General features: G+C 40.2%; 1 protein-coding gene across 12 annotated transcripts in view; it reads left to right on the top strand.

Annotated features, from left to right (window-relative positions):
- The window catches only part of RASGEF1B (RasGEF domain family member 1B), a 132879-nt gene extending 121195 nt beyond the window's left edge, over nt 1-11684 (top strand). For all 12 annotated transcript variants that reach the window (XM_068941336.1, XM_009669281.2, XM_009669284.2 and 9 more), the window contains 6 exons: nt 576-655; nt 1951-2046; nt 6105-6200; nt 7436-7559; nt 8258-8330; nt 9540-11684. In XM_068941336.1, coding sequence (XP_068797437.1) covers nt 576-655; nt 1951-2046; nt 6105-6200; nt 7436-7559; nt 8258-8330; nt 9540-9564 — 494 coding nt within the window. In that variant the 3' untranslated portion in view covers nt 9565-11684. The remainder of the gene's footprint in view (nt 1-575; nt 656-1950; nt 2047-6104; nt 6201-7435; nt 7560-8257; nt 8331-9539) is intronic.
- The last annotated feature ends 1703 nt before the right edge of the window (nt 11685-13387 follow it).

The raw sequence follows: 13387 nt of genomic DNA, 5'->3' as shown, positions 1-13387 counted from the left end.
GTTTAAATTGCAGTAAAAAGTAAGTTTTTACTGTAACTCTTCAGAAATCTAAATCCCCACTTTTTAAAATAAACTTTAATCCTACATTGGAATAGAAACTTTCTCTGCAATAGAGAATTGATGCATTCCATTATTCCTGCTGCACCGTAAATGTCCTAGTGGTTTAAAAATTCCACACCATTTTTTATATCTAATACAAAAACGCTGGGATGTATCTTCCTTTTGAAATGGGAAAGTTTCATGGGTATGTTTCGTTTTCAGTGAAATTTGTAAGAGACGATAGATACTGAGATGAATCGTTTGCGCTTTCTTACGTATAATTCATGTCTATCGAAACCACGTGAAATTGTGTCAAAGCATTTTTTTAGAGCTTTCATTCTGTAAGAAATGTTGATTTTTATGTTTCCAAAATTTCTTTTTGAAAGTGGAATTTCAAGCAAATGAAAAGTCTGACTTCTGAATAGCTCTACTGAAAATATGTGATATTTTTAACAACTCCTTGGCTTTAGAAATGCTTACAAGCCTTAGTTACTTTAAAGACTTTTAAACCTTCAATTTCTCCCTCTTAAATCAAGCTGGCATGAACATGAGTCCTGTCTCTCGATTAAAGAAAACTTGGGCAAAAGTGAAGACAGCCAAATTTGATATTCTTGAGGTAAGTTTGGCCAATTTGGCCACCAGTGTGGGCACATGGCTGTGAATAGTGTGTCACTTTTGGTTCTAAAGTACAAGTTTGGCTTCACTGAGACGTGTTTAGCGCTGTATGTATGTGTTCCTAATGGAAGTTCCAGAAGGTTTAATAAGAAGAGTCTTTCAGCTGACTTAGGTTTATTTGATTTGGGAGAAGGAAATTGAATTAATTGTTATTTTTAACGGAAGAAGAATTTTAAATAAGTGTAAGTAACCTCTTGAAAGGTAGATGTAGTTGAGAGAGATGGTATGGACTGACCTAATGCAGTTTTGCTTTTGAAAGATCCGTTAAGCTTATAAGGCAGCTGCTTTGTCTGTTCAGAGAGATTTTTCTGGAATTAAATGATTGCCAGTTACTTTCAGGTAGCTCAAATCTTTGTCAAAGATTATGTAGGTGCAGCAGTACATGAATTTGTGATTTACCTTACAGATTCTTTAGCAATAAGTTAATTATTCTGTTCTAAATGGCAGTCAGTTAATTCAGGCTATTTGTTAGTAATATAGAGAAGATCTGCTGCGTTGTTTATGATGCAAGCATGGAATGCTTATTAACGTCATAAGGAGCTTTGATTTGTGTTATGACAACTGATTAAAACTGGAGAGCTGCAGCCACCTTGCCCTTTCTGCCCCCACCCTTGGGTGGGAGATAGCTGCCTTTGTGTTAGGGCTGGCTGCAAAGCTCAGGGAGCAGGTCTTTTGATTACAGCCCCGTTCCATTTGAACTTATTATGCAGGCTGAATTTTGCTGGTTAAGGACTTGCTTCGTGAGCCATACAGTTATCCTAGCCACGGAGGTGCAGCAGTCGGTGTTGGAGCACTGAGGGGGGATAGCTGGAGGCACTAACAGCTTTAGCTGTCTAATTTTAGCCTGCCATTGCAGCTGAATCAGCTCTGAGAAATCTGCATGCATAGGAGGAGCAGAATACTAGTGCTAAGACCCATTGTATGTCTGACTTTAGGGTTTTGGCTTTCAAAAGAGATAACTTCTTTGAGGGGAGAGAAAGAAGAAGGTCCATTAAGCCTGCCTTTGCTTTCCTGTCCAGACTTGTATTGGATCCTTGGTTGTGCTGAGTGAACGTTTATTTAAGTTTCTCTTCTGATCAAAAGAACAGATGCCACTGCTCTCTGAAAGGCTGTATTTATGGCACAGTTCAGCAGACCTCCTGGTTTTTAAAATAGTTGCTCAAGTGAAAAGTGCTGTGAGTGGGTGGTGACGCTGGCTCTCTGAAGTTTGTAATTTACGTTTCTTCTTGCCTGTAGCATCAGATGGACCCTTCTAGTAATTTTTATAATTACCGAACTGCTCTGCGTGGTGCTGCTCAAAGGTCCTTGACAGCTCATAGCAACAGAGAGAAGGTATGTTTACAGATGGCACATGGGCAGAAATGAAATGCACTTAAGTTGCATGGTAAGCTTTTGTCTCAAATTTCTGATTCTCAGGAACTGTAACCGGGGGGCCTTTAAATAATAATAATCATCATCATCATAAACCTCAAAATTGAATCTCTCTTTACTCAGAACATCTAACTATTACCTGTAAACTAGCAAGAAAGTAAATAGAACATTTCAGCAAACTAGGTGGCTCAGTGAAAAGGATCCTTCATCTTAGGCTGCCAGTTGAAATCCAGTCCAATTTGGTACTGAGCGCAAACTGCAAATATTAAATGATTGCTTTGATGATTTAAATAACATAGATTGCCTCAGTTCAGTTCCTCCCTGACAGGGAATTTCATCTCCCAAAGCATCACCAAAAGCATTTGGCTTCTTTGTCAGTAATACAGATGGAAAAGCCAAGGATTGAAAAGCTGTCGCTAGAGTCATTTATCATCCTTATAGCCGCTACTTGTAAGTGGGAGCTGAGGAGCTCTGGTCGGATAGCATAGTAAATTATTTGAGTTTATGCTCTTCTGTAACTTGGTATTATGTTCAGAGGAGTTCATGACTGTCATCGCACATCCACGCTACTTTTGTGCGTATTCACTGCATAAAGCGCCCGAGTTGACTTTCTTCCCTTCAGTACCTCGTCCATTCACAGTATTAACGTGGAAGACGAGGAAGAAGAGGGAACCTGGGAGTGTACGTTCTAGTGCTTTTATGCCCAAAGGGAGGGGAGACCAGCTGGCCTAACTGTGGGTAATGAAAGTTAGTTCAGAGGTGGCTAATTCTGGGGAAGAGTGTAGCTCTTCAGTGGCTGAAGGTTATTTGTGGGCATTTCTGGCTCTGTGCATTCTTTTATGGATGATGTTACTTGCATGTGGAATTTGCAAAGGAGGGACAGATTCTTGTTGACATAGGCAGGATAAGAAGGAAAAATCTTGATAAGCATCCTAGAGAGTATACTGAATACAGGAAGAATGGCTTCAAAGAGGGACAATGGACATCTCTCATTTTTAAGTGCTTTTTTTTTAAACAGTTTGGGATGGAAAAGCTTTAAAATGTACTCAGAAAATAAATTCTAAAACTTGAATAAAGCCCAAGTTGCTAATCCTAAGTCTTCAACTGGCAGGCAGAACTGCTGTTGCTTTTTAAACTTCCTTTTCCTCCGCCTTTCAGAAGGATTGATTTTGTGAGTTTCTCTGTGGCAGAAAGACTGTGAAAAGGGCAGCAAATTACTAGACACTGACAATTTTGAATGAAGGGGTTGTCTAAAGAGAAGAGCGGAATGTAATTCTCACCTGGTCTTGGGTCTAGGATCTGCTAGTCAGAAAACTGAATCTTTCCTTAGTACCAGTCATCATCATTTACGTCACGTGTGCTACCCCGTTCACTCTGAAATGCATGATTCCGTGAATAGTCTCATCCGGAGCAACAGAATTGCTAAAACAGGTCCTGATGCTGCAGTGTGGCCCGTGTGATGCGAAAGAGGGGACCTCTTTGAAGCATCACCAACATCCCTAGTTCCTTATGCCCTACAGCAGTCGCTTCGCTAGTGTGAAGCAGCTGGCCAGAACAGCTGGCACGAATAAAACTGGAACCAACAGGAGTCTTGAAGAACAGCCAGGACTAAGGTTACTAGTGGCGGAACAAGACCTGTGCATTTTCATTTTAGACTAATGCCAGTCATGAAAGAACACAGGAAAGCATCATTCCTTATTTGTTAATATCTACAGGATTAAACCACAGGAAGAAGAGAAATCCCTTCCTGTTGGGAGGGCATTACTCTGTAAAGGTTCCCCCAATACCAGTATTTGATTCAGCCTTTGGCGAACCCCAAGCGTTTGTGGAGTGTCTAAACTGGCATTTACGCTTGCCATCTCAACCTGAGATAGGGAATACAAACTCAAACCTAGACAGAGCTTTCCAGTTCTGTAGAGTTCCCTTCTGTACAGTCTTTGCTAGATGAGCTTTAAATATAGTCTCCTGGAGTTTCTTATTGGAAAAGGTGAAGATGAATCGGATCTTAGTGTAATACAGTGTGTTAAGACTCCCCTTGCTAATTTCAAGAGTCGCTGTGAATTACACATCAACAGAGGTTTGTGAATTACACATCAACGGAGGTTGTATCTTTATTTACCTCTTCAAAATAAACCAGCTTTTGAGAAGTAATTTGGATTCGGTCACACGTTAATGCAGAATCTCAGTTGTAGTTCTTGTGGAGAGGAGCCAAATAGCTTGCTAGCTTCCATCCATTTAGAAGCAGCAGCTCATCAACTTGTAATATTTGCACTTTATGCTATGTTTAAGAAGCTGATTCTGGTGCTTATAGAACAATTTAAACTACCAGGCAGAATGAGGGTAATCTGTAGGCAAGTCTGCTTGTTTATACTGGTGCTGTGCGCATGAAAATAAAATACTGGATTTTTCTGAGTCCTAAGGATCTGTTTGCAGAAGTTTAAATATATAATGCTTAATTCTTTTTAGAGAAAAGTGAGTTTTAAAACCCCAAAGGACTTCTCTGTATTCAAATGGTGCAGTAAAGTCTTCCATAGAAATGGTGATGCACTGCATTTTGTTTTTAAACTCAGTTGCAAAAAGGATGTGCGACTATGAAAATTTTTGTAAGATGAATATTAAAAAACAATCACTTTAAGACTGTTGGAATGTTTCAGCATTCTCCAAAGACAAATGCTTCGATTTGATCAGTTTGCAGGAAATGTTTCATTTTGAGTCAGTCAATGCCAAGGTTCAATTTCTCGCATGAGCTCAGGGAATTGTAGTTCAAAAGCCATTTACTGTAGTGGCCCGCTAGTCCCACATTTTCCATGCTGTTCTTTAACGTACATCTCCCCTCATCTACGAAACAAATCTCTGTCAAGAGGGAGATGTGTGCTCTTGGAGGTACTCTACAGGAATCTTGGGCACAAGTGGGGATTAACAAAGACTTTCAGGGAGACAACAGAGCATCGCCTCTTGTTGGGTGAAAGTTCTCCTGTCTGAGTTGAATTGATCCCACATTTTCCTGTCTTCATTTTTGTATGAATAACCATTCCAACAAATATTTTCCATGATGGTCTATTTACTGAGCCCCTACTGAAATTAGGTCACAAAAATCAGAAGACTTTGTGTTTATCTGGTTCCAGTTCTCCTCTTATTTTAAGGAGGCTGATGCCTTGCCTCTTCACAGCATTGCTTTGCCTGCTGTGATTACAATGTGGTATGCTTCTGTTCCCTCAGCTTCCCGCTCTGGTCTGCCACATGCAGCCAGTGCTACCTGAACTTGGGAACCTGCAGTGCTGAGAAGCAGAACAGAGTTTGAGGCGAGGCTAGCTCTGAAGGCACGTGCATCGTGGGGAAGGGTGGAAACAAGTGCAGTTTGAAGGGAATTAATGTACTTGGAGACTCCAGGAGGAGCCCAGCAGATGACAGCACACCTTGCTGTCATCTTGCCTTTGGGCTTTATCTTTGGTCATGATTTCTGCAGCTCTCCACAGCATTTTAGCTCAGCCGTTAACATCTCTGTAGCTGCTGATAAAGCACAAGCAAGAAGTAGGCACCTCCAAGTTGTGCGCTCTGGAATCTGCAAGGAAGGGTGAGGAAAAGTCAAAACGTGTCAGGGACATGACAGAGAAATGAAACAAGTTAGGCAGATTGCCCTTGTAAGCACTCCTCATACCCATAATTGACAAGTAGTGGTGTGATAACAGAGGTTGTAACTGTGACCCTGAGAGAGTGACATTACCAAGAAGAGTTCAGGGTATGGAAGCAGTTCAGCACAAAGCTGGAAATGAAGCTATTGGGACTAGCTTGCCACGTGAGAGAGGACTTTCTTTACAGACAAACGTTATCTATTATAAAATGTAGTGAATGCCACATTTTTATTCGGGGAAAGAAAGGAGAAAGAGATCATACAGATCGTAGTCCTTCACAGTGTTTTTCGTAGCTTTTGTACCATGTGACTTCCTAGTATTTTTTCTCTGTAGAGCATTGCATTTTGATTTGATATCAAACTGAGAATAATCTTGCTCTTTCCTTAGATCGTGATACCCTTCTTCAGCCTCTTGATCAAAGATATTTACTTCCTCAATGAGGGCTGTGCCAGTCGTCTTCCGAACGGTCATGTCAATTTTGAAGTAAGTATACCACTGTGGCACTGAGAGTTGGGTATTATACATATCCTCATCTCCTTGAAGAGAAGACTTAAGGGCAGATCATGACTGAGCTTCCACTGGATTCTGAAAGAGCAAAATTAGACCGTAATTTGAGTGTATCTGTTATTTCTCACAGGAAAATACAGTTTTGTTAAGTTGGAATGTTTATAGAAACTGTTGCAATATTGACAGTTACTTAGTGCAAAAAACTCAAACTTTTTCACAGTGCTCAATGTTTCACTTCAGATGTTGACTTAGCTAAAAAAAAAAAAAAAAATCACACCCATTAATATTTTGGGGCTTTTCCTTGAATTCAAAATGTAAAAGGTGAGTTCGTCCTTTGTCATAACATATAGGCGCTATTTTCGTGCATGTAAGTCACAGATTCTCTCTGAAGAAATGTGTGATACGGCATCAGAGCAGGAGTTCCGAGTGCCTTCCTCTACCTCTGATTTCCTGCTAGTTATCTGACGGTATGGATTACCCAATGATTTGTTTTCAGGTACTTTCACTTTTAAAGAAGCCTGGATCACTCGCACAAAATAACAGTAATTTTCACTTGTTGTAATCAGCCTCCGTAGCCTGTTTCTGAAGTTACTTTTTGTAACGACCTGGAATGTCCTTTTTCTCCAGAAATCCAAGTATACTTGAGGCATGTTAAATGAAATGTTTAACTGAAAGATTTTTACCTAGAAATGGTATCAACCCACTACAAGGGGAATGTTTATTTTTGGCATAAATTTCCATCAAGAAAACTGAGCATTTCAGATTAGTCAACTAAAATGGAACATCTGGATTTAGAAATGTCAGCATGAAATATCTAGAGACTTTTGAAGTGAGAATTATTAAACGTCTCAATGTGCAAAACAAATACCAGCATCGCCAAATTTAGAAGTGGGGTATAGTAGTGTTATCAGCTCTTTGAAAAGAAAACTGAGTACAGATGATGATCTATTTATGTTCATAAATAACAACAATTTTACGAGGGTGGAGGAATGGGAAGTCATTCCAGTTTGACACAGAAACACAGACATTAGAAGCAGATTTCTTCAGTCGGTCACATTCAGTTCCAGATTAAAAACTGTGGAAGATCCAAGCCTTGGACCGGAAACCTTGATCTCTTTCTCTCTCCCCCTGCTTTTTCTTTTTTTTAATGTTCTGGTAAATCGGTTGTCTGCTACATAGCCTTTCTTTTGTTTCCTATTCTAATCTGACAGAAATTTTGGGAGTTGGCGAAACAAGTGAGTGAATTTATGACGTGGAAGCAAGTGGAGTGCCCATTTGAAAGGGATCGCAAGATTCTGCAGTACTTGCTTACTGTCTCAGTCTTCAGTGATGATGGTAAGGAGCTTGGGACTTCCTGTAGGTCAGGTATCACTTGGTGTTTCTCAGTCTCTATCTATGTTAAGTTATTGCTACTTCTTTACCAATAAAGAAAGACTTCATCATGGGACATCTCTGGCTGGGAAATTACAAAATGCTCCTCCCTTACAAATAAGGGAGAGAATAAGATCTTTCGTTCAGTGTGCATATGGTCTGTGAAAAGTGACTCTGTTCTTTTTTTTTTTTTTTTTTTTCCCTGAAATGGAATGAAGAAACTTTACGAGCATGTAGTTACCATAAATATCTTCTGAAGTGTGGAAGTGCACCTGAAGTTACATGGACTTGCAGGATGCTTTACACTAAAGGGTGTTGCTAGAAAGAGAAAATTGGGGCTTAGCTCTTTGCTTACAAAGCGCCAGCACCATGGCCCTGGGCTCATTTTTTCCCTTTGAGAGGGTTTTCTTCCGCTCTCATGCTTCTTAGTTTTTGACTAGCTGTTTTTGCCCCTTGGGTATTCTTTGTTCTCACGTACTTTTTGTTAACGTTGTCTGGATGTAGTTATAAGCAATGCTATACTTCTGAACGGGATTCTGGAGCCCTAATCTGAGGGATGGATAATATAGGCCTGCTTCATTAAACTTCAGTCCACTGTACAGGGAGAGCAAATTTTAAAATGCCGGTAGGCCTAAACATACTGTATTTGTTTCTGATTGCAGCACTTTACTTGGCTTCCTATGAGAGCGAAAGTCCTGAGAATCACATTGAAAAGGACAGATGGAAGACACTGAGGTTTGTGTCAAAGGTTGTTCGCATCAATAAATAAAGAGAATAGGATATAGAGCCAGCATCAGACAGTTAAAACCAAATGGCATGCTACATGCTTCAACAGATGGGGCACAGCATCAGTGTAAATTTCCCCTTTGCTCCTAGACTCTTGGAAAAATGAGCACAGCCGATTCTTCTTGATCTTAAACCCTTTCAACCCTCCTCTCCCTCAGGGGGTAGGAGATTAATTTCTTCTGTCATTCAGTATCAGAAAAACACTTTCTAAACTTCAAAGAAGTCTCCGTTTCCTCACAACTACTACAGAGCACTCCAGTTTTCAGGCAGACATTTCCTGAGATATTGCATCCCTTTTTGCATGTATCTTTTCAGGCAAGGATGGGTTTTGCACAAAGAGCATTCTAGGGCAAACCTATTCATGAAACAGGGTAACACAAATCAGAGTTTCAGCTGGGAAAAACAAATTTAAGCAAATCCCACTCTTGACTCTTCTTCCACTGCTGGCTGAACACAGCCTAGTCACTACTTTCATTTTGTTAATGATGAAAAATATATTAGTCAGCAGGATAGCCTTTTAGCTGCTGCTTTGCCAGTTAACGTACAAAAAAAGTGAATTCATGGCAGCAGGAAAAACTAATCAGGCACATAAATGGAGACAAAGAGGGTAAATATATAGGTGTATGGATAGTCTGTATTTTCACCCCTGAACCGCACTTCCACTGTATTCTTCAAAATATTGATATCCCAGGGATGCCACACAAGACCAATAGTCAGTTATTCTCAGCTCAGGCAGCTGGTACATTAACACCTAAAGGCACCTGTGGACATAATATCCCAACTGTTCTGATCCGCTCTGCAATATCAGAGAGACAACCATACAAGCATACTACAACCTTAGGGATTTTTTGAGCTTTGCTCTCTATTTAGGCCATGTTGCTTCTTCCTAGGGTATCATGGGAGATGTAACAATTCCATCTGACTAGTCCCAGTTCATTTGGGGAGGGGAGGGAAAAGGAGAGCTCTTCACATCAGTATACAGCCACTCCTCGTAACACGCAGAGGCAAGATGGAGAGAGAAAGACTTTGGGCTTGCAAATCTGTAATAACACTAACCTCTGTTTCGCAGGATCCTTATCTGAGGCCCTCTGAACCTATCTGAAAAGATTTGCATCATTCTAAAAATTGTCTCTACTTATTTATTTTTCTCTCTTTCAGGTCAACGCTTCTAGGCAGAGTCTAATATATGAGATGGCTGCTGTTTCTGCTGTTGCTATGTTATGTGGATTATTAAGGGGCATGGCTTGGTTTATTTTTTTTTTTGTGCACCGAGTGGCATTCAGAGTATTGAGAACTGTGCAGTCAGTCAAGATACCGTGTCAGCAAAGATGAAACAAGTCAACAAACAGGACAAACAAGCAGCTTCTCGCATCTGACAAATGAGATTAAATCACAGGCCACTCGGTTTAAGTATTGATTGAGGACAGTGCTGACAGAATCCTTTGAAGAGCTCAGAATGCCGCCTATGAATCATTTCACACCTGGACAGAATATTTTCCTGTTCCTTTTGTTGGAGCTTGCTGCTACTAGGACTCTGCAGGTTGATACTAGGTTGCAGAGGAGAAAAAAAATCACCATTCCTTTTGCTAAAACTCAAGTCTGCATCAAAGAACTTCCATTCCGAATAAGCTGAACATAGCCAGGACTTTTGCCTGAATCAGGATTGCTAAGAAGGGAAAGGACTGGACACAACAATAGGCTGCTGGGGACTTTCTCCCCACCACTGTAATGGTGGCTTTTTTTTTTTCTTTTTCCATTATGTTTATGAGTTGGCTGCTGGCAGGCAAACTCATTATTATTCTAAGTTATTTTAAAAATATATAGTAATAAAAATAAGACTGTGGTAGAAAACACATCTGCTAGAAAAATACAGTAGCGATGTAGCCTGGACTATTCTACGTCTTGTAGGGAGTTGTTTTCTTTCTTTCAGCTGTTTACAACTAACCACTACATGCTACAGATGTTCTTATTTTTACTATACTGTTTTGTTACTCTAATTTTCCATACTTGACTTTCTTCTTATATTAGGTTGAACAAGCTGACTTTTCTAGAATGGTCTTTGAGAAACTGATGTACAAACTATGTTAAAATATGAAGGTATGTTTTTATTAAGTCATTTCTATGATTGCTTTTTTTTGAAAGGGTAACAATGGAGAGAACACAATCCAGCCTGACTGAAATTGCAAGATGCCAAAAAGGAAAAAAAAAGATAAGGCTTCTTCTCAACTACAGCTGTGAACAAAGCAGTCTCCCTTTTGCATTTATGTTATGGATTAGCATTATGACTGTGAAATAGTTCAGTATGTTAAACATCTAGTAAGTTTGTAGTAGCTCTGAATACTTAGCCACTCTATTCTAGGAAGAACCTGATGGGGGTAGGGGGGAAGTAGCTGTAGATCACCCTGGATGCAAAATCACAAAGCAAAAGCACATGGCAAAGAAAGGTATTTGCAATTACCCTGCCACTGTTATTTTAAAAAGAAAAGAAATAAGAATAAAGATATTTGTTGCACTGCATCTCTGAGTTTTCAGGTAGGCTGGTGTTTAAGTATATGCTCTGTCAGTCCCTTTTCAGGCAAGTATTTAATTTCTGAATTCTGTAAGAACATGTTGAAGTACCTTTGGTCAAAAGGGATACTTGTCCTTTACTACTACTACCTGTTTGCTGGTACAAGGTGTTGGAAATCACTGAATTTGATATTCCATGAACCTCAGCTATGAAAGTACTAGGAGCCCCGATGGTGGAAGAGGATTCCTCTCTTCTCCCATTCAGTATGTTAAAGTGAGGGAGACAAATGATGCTAAATCTTTCAAAGGAGAAAATCCATCTTTCAGAGGATTGCTTCTGCGGTTTACAGACTTTAACTTGCAGCCTTCATCAGCTGAATTCTTTCCAACCCTCCTCTCTTGATGGCTCCCTTGTTAAGGCTTCTAGGCAGGACCTTAAGTAAAATGCTGTAAAATGCTGGGGAACATCATGTTTTCCTCCTCCACTTCTTTTGGGAATACCATAGTATGATCATAAGGTACATAAATGAAGGCGGTACCTAAATGAAAATCGTTTCTGTGACAAAATATTTGCTATCATTACCCCGTTTTTTTTTTTCTACATTTTCATTTCTAGGGGAAGCCAGAAAGTGGAAAAAAGGGTCAGCTACCTGTGGAAGTAACTTCTCTTCTTCCCTCCTGCACTGTAACATAGTTTGACTACTGGCCTGGCTTAGGAATGCATTTGTTATTTATGCAGTTTGAATGAAGCCTTTGTAAATAAAAGCAGAAATAGCATTAAGCAGCCTCCATCTAGACTGTGTGCTGTGTGTGTTGTCTTGTGGGACCTTTTTTTTTATGGAGGAGAGGCAGCACATGCTAGTGTGATTGGTATGCAGGAGGAGGCTGCCTCCTGGGCACAGTAGCCTGGCAGCAGGTGCAGGAGCCTGGGACTGGTACTTCAAAAGGGAATGCAAATTCCCTTGCCCCAGGCACATCAGAGGCTGCTCCTTGTAGGTGTTTGTGTACTTGGTATTTGATGGTACAGCAATTTGAGTCTCATCGCATGTCGTACCATCTGCTCCATCTTTCAATGCAGCCACTGTGTTGAGCTTTTAACATAGTTTTGAACATCCTGAGCAACTGTTAGACTATTGAACCATTGGCCTGGAAACAGCCAGCAGCACTTACCTGTAGGGAATGAGAGAGAAAATGAATCTTCTAAGGCTCACCAGCTCCTAAAGGAAACATTACACACCCTCTGAAATTAAGAGTTACAAGAACTCATTAACTGTAAAAGTTCAGTATTCAGCCAGGACTGAATAAGCCATCCCAGTTCAGTGGTGACAGATACTCAGTGCTAAATAGGGACAGAAGCGACGCTTAAGTCGATCCTTTAAAAAGGGCTCAAACACAGCTTATATTTCTTTTTTCTAGTGGTGAAAGAAGAGAGCAAAACTATGAGTCTTACAGACCTATGTGAACTAACTTGTTCAAAAGAGTATAGATGTTTGAAAAGAACAATACCTTTTCTTGTCAAGCAAGTATTTCACGTTGCTGCTGCTGCTCAGATACAGCTTCATGGCATAATCATGAAGAGAAAAGTCAATTGCATGCAAAAATGTGCAAAAGCCTACTTAGAACAGTCATCTCTAAGAAAGCAAGCAAGAATCTATACTGCTGAGCAGTGGCCAGCTCCAATATATGCCCCTGCTTTTTCTTTTTTTTGGCTTTTTTTTTTTTTTGCCCCCTTCCTATACAGCTTGTTCTTGACAGAACTGAAACTGAATTGTTTCTAGCGCTAAAAATTCCTTTTTTAGATAACAGGCAAAATGGCACTCATCTTCTAAGACTTCTCTTGATCTCGGGAATTTTCCCCAGTACTTAGGCAGCATTCCTTTTATCGGCTGTGTGCAGCGAGACCCCTTCTGGACTTTGGAAGAACAAGCCTTTGGTCGTACACCAGTGTCTGCTGTTTAAGTTCCTCTCTGTCACTTCTTGGTTATGCTAACCAGGTTTTCCCCACATAGTAGCAGAGAGAGCAGCAGACTAGCCTGTTGAAATTCATTCCCTCACAGCTGCAACTGTCCTGCTACTGCAGCTGCTGTCACAGAGAGATCCTGATCACCCGCTTCAGCCAAGCAACTGTTCCCCAACCGATGCTTTATGCTTATGGGGTCCTGTCTCATTTCCCAGTGCAAGCGCTGCTTTTAAGCTTAAGAACATGGCTGGTAAAGATTTTCAAAGGAACTGGTCTATTCACAAGGTTACTGTTGCTAGGCTTCTCCTAAGCTGACAGTTCAAACTCAAAATGGATAAAATTCAGTGGGTTTTGAAGTGAGAGCCTAGTCCCAGAAAGTGCACCATTGAAGCCAACCCATGCTTTGTCTCTGTGCTGCATTAAGCTTTTCTGGAATATGCTTGTGTATATTTTTTCCTTTTTTAGAAAATTCTAGCTATAGCATGGCCTAAAAGGATATCTTTTTATAAGCCAAATACATTTGTAATGCATATGTATT

This window comes from Struthio camelus, chromosome 4, assembly GCF_040807025.1.
Source record: "Struthio camelus isolate bStrCam1 chromosome 4, bStrCam1.hap1, whole genome shotgun sequence".
Taxonomy (NCBI): Eukaryota; Metazoa; Chordata; class Aves; order Struthioniformes; family Struthionidae; genus Struthio; species Struthio camelus.
This window is presented reverse-complemented; position numbering and strand designations above follow the sequence as displayed.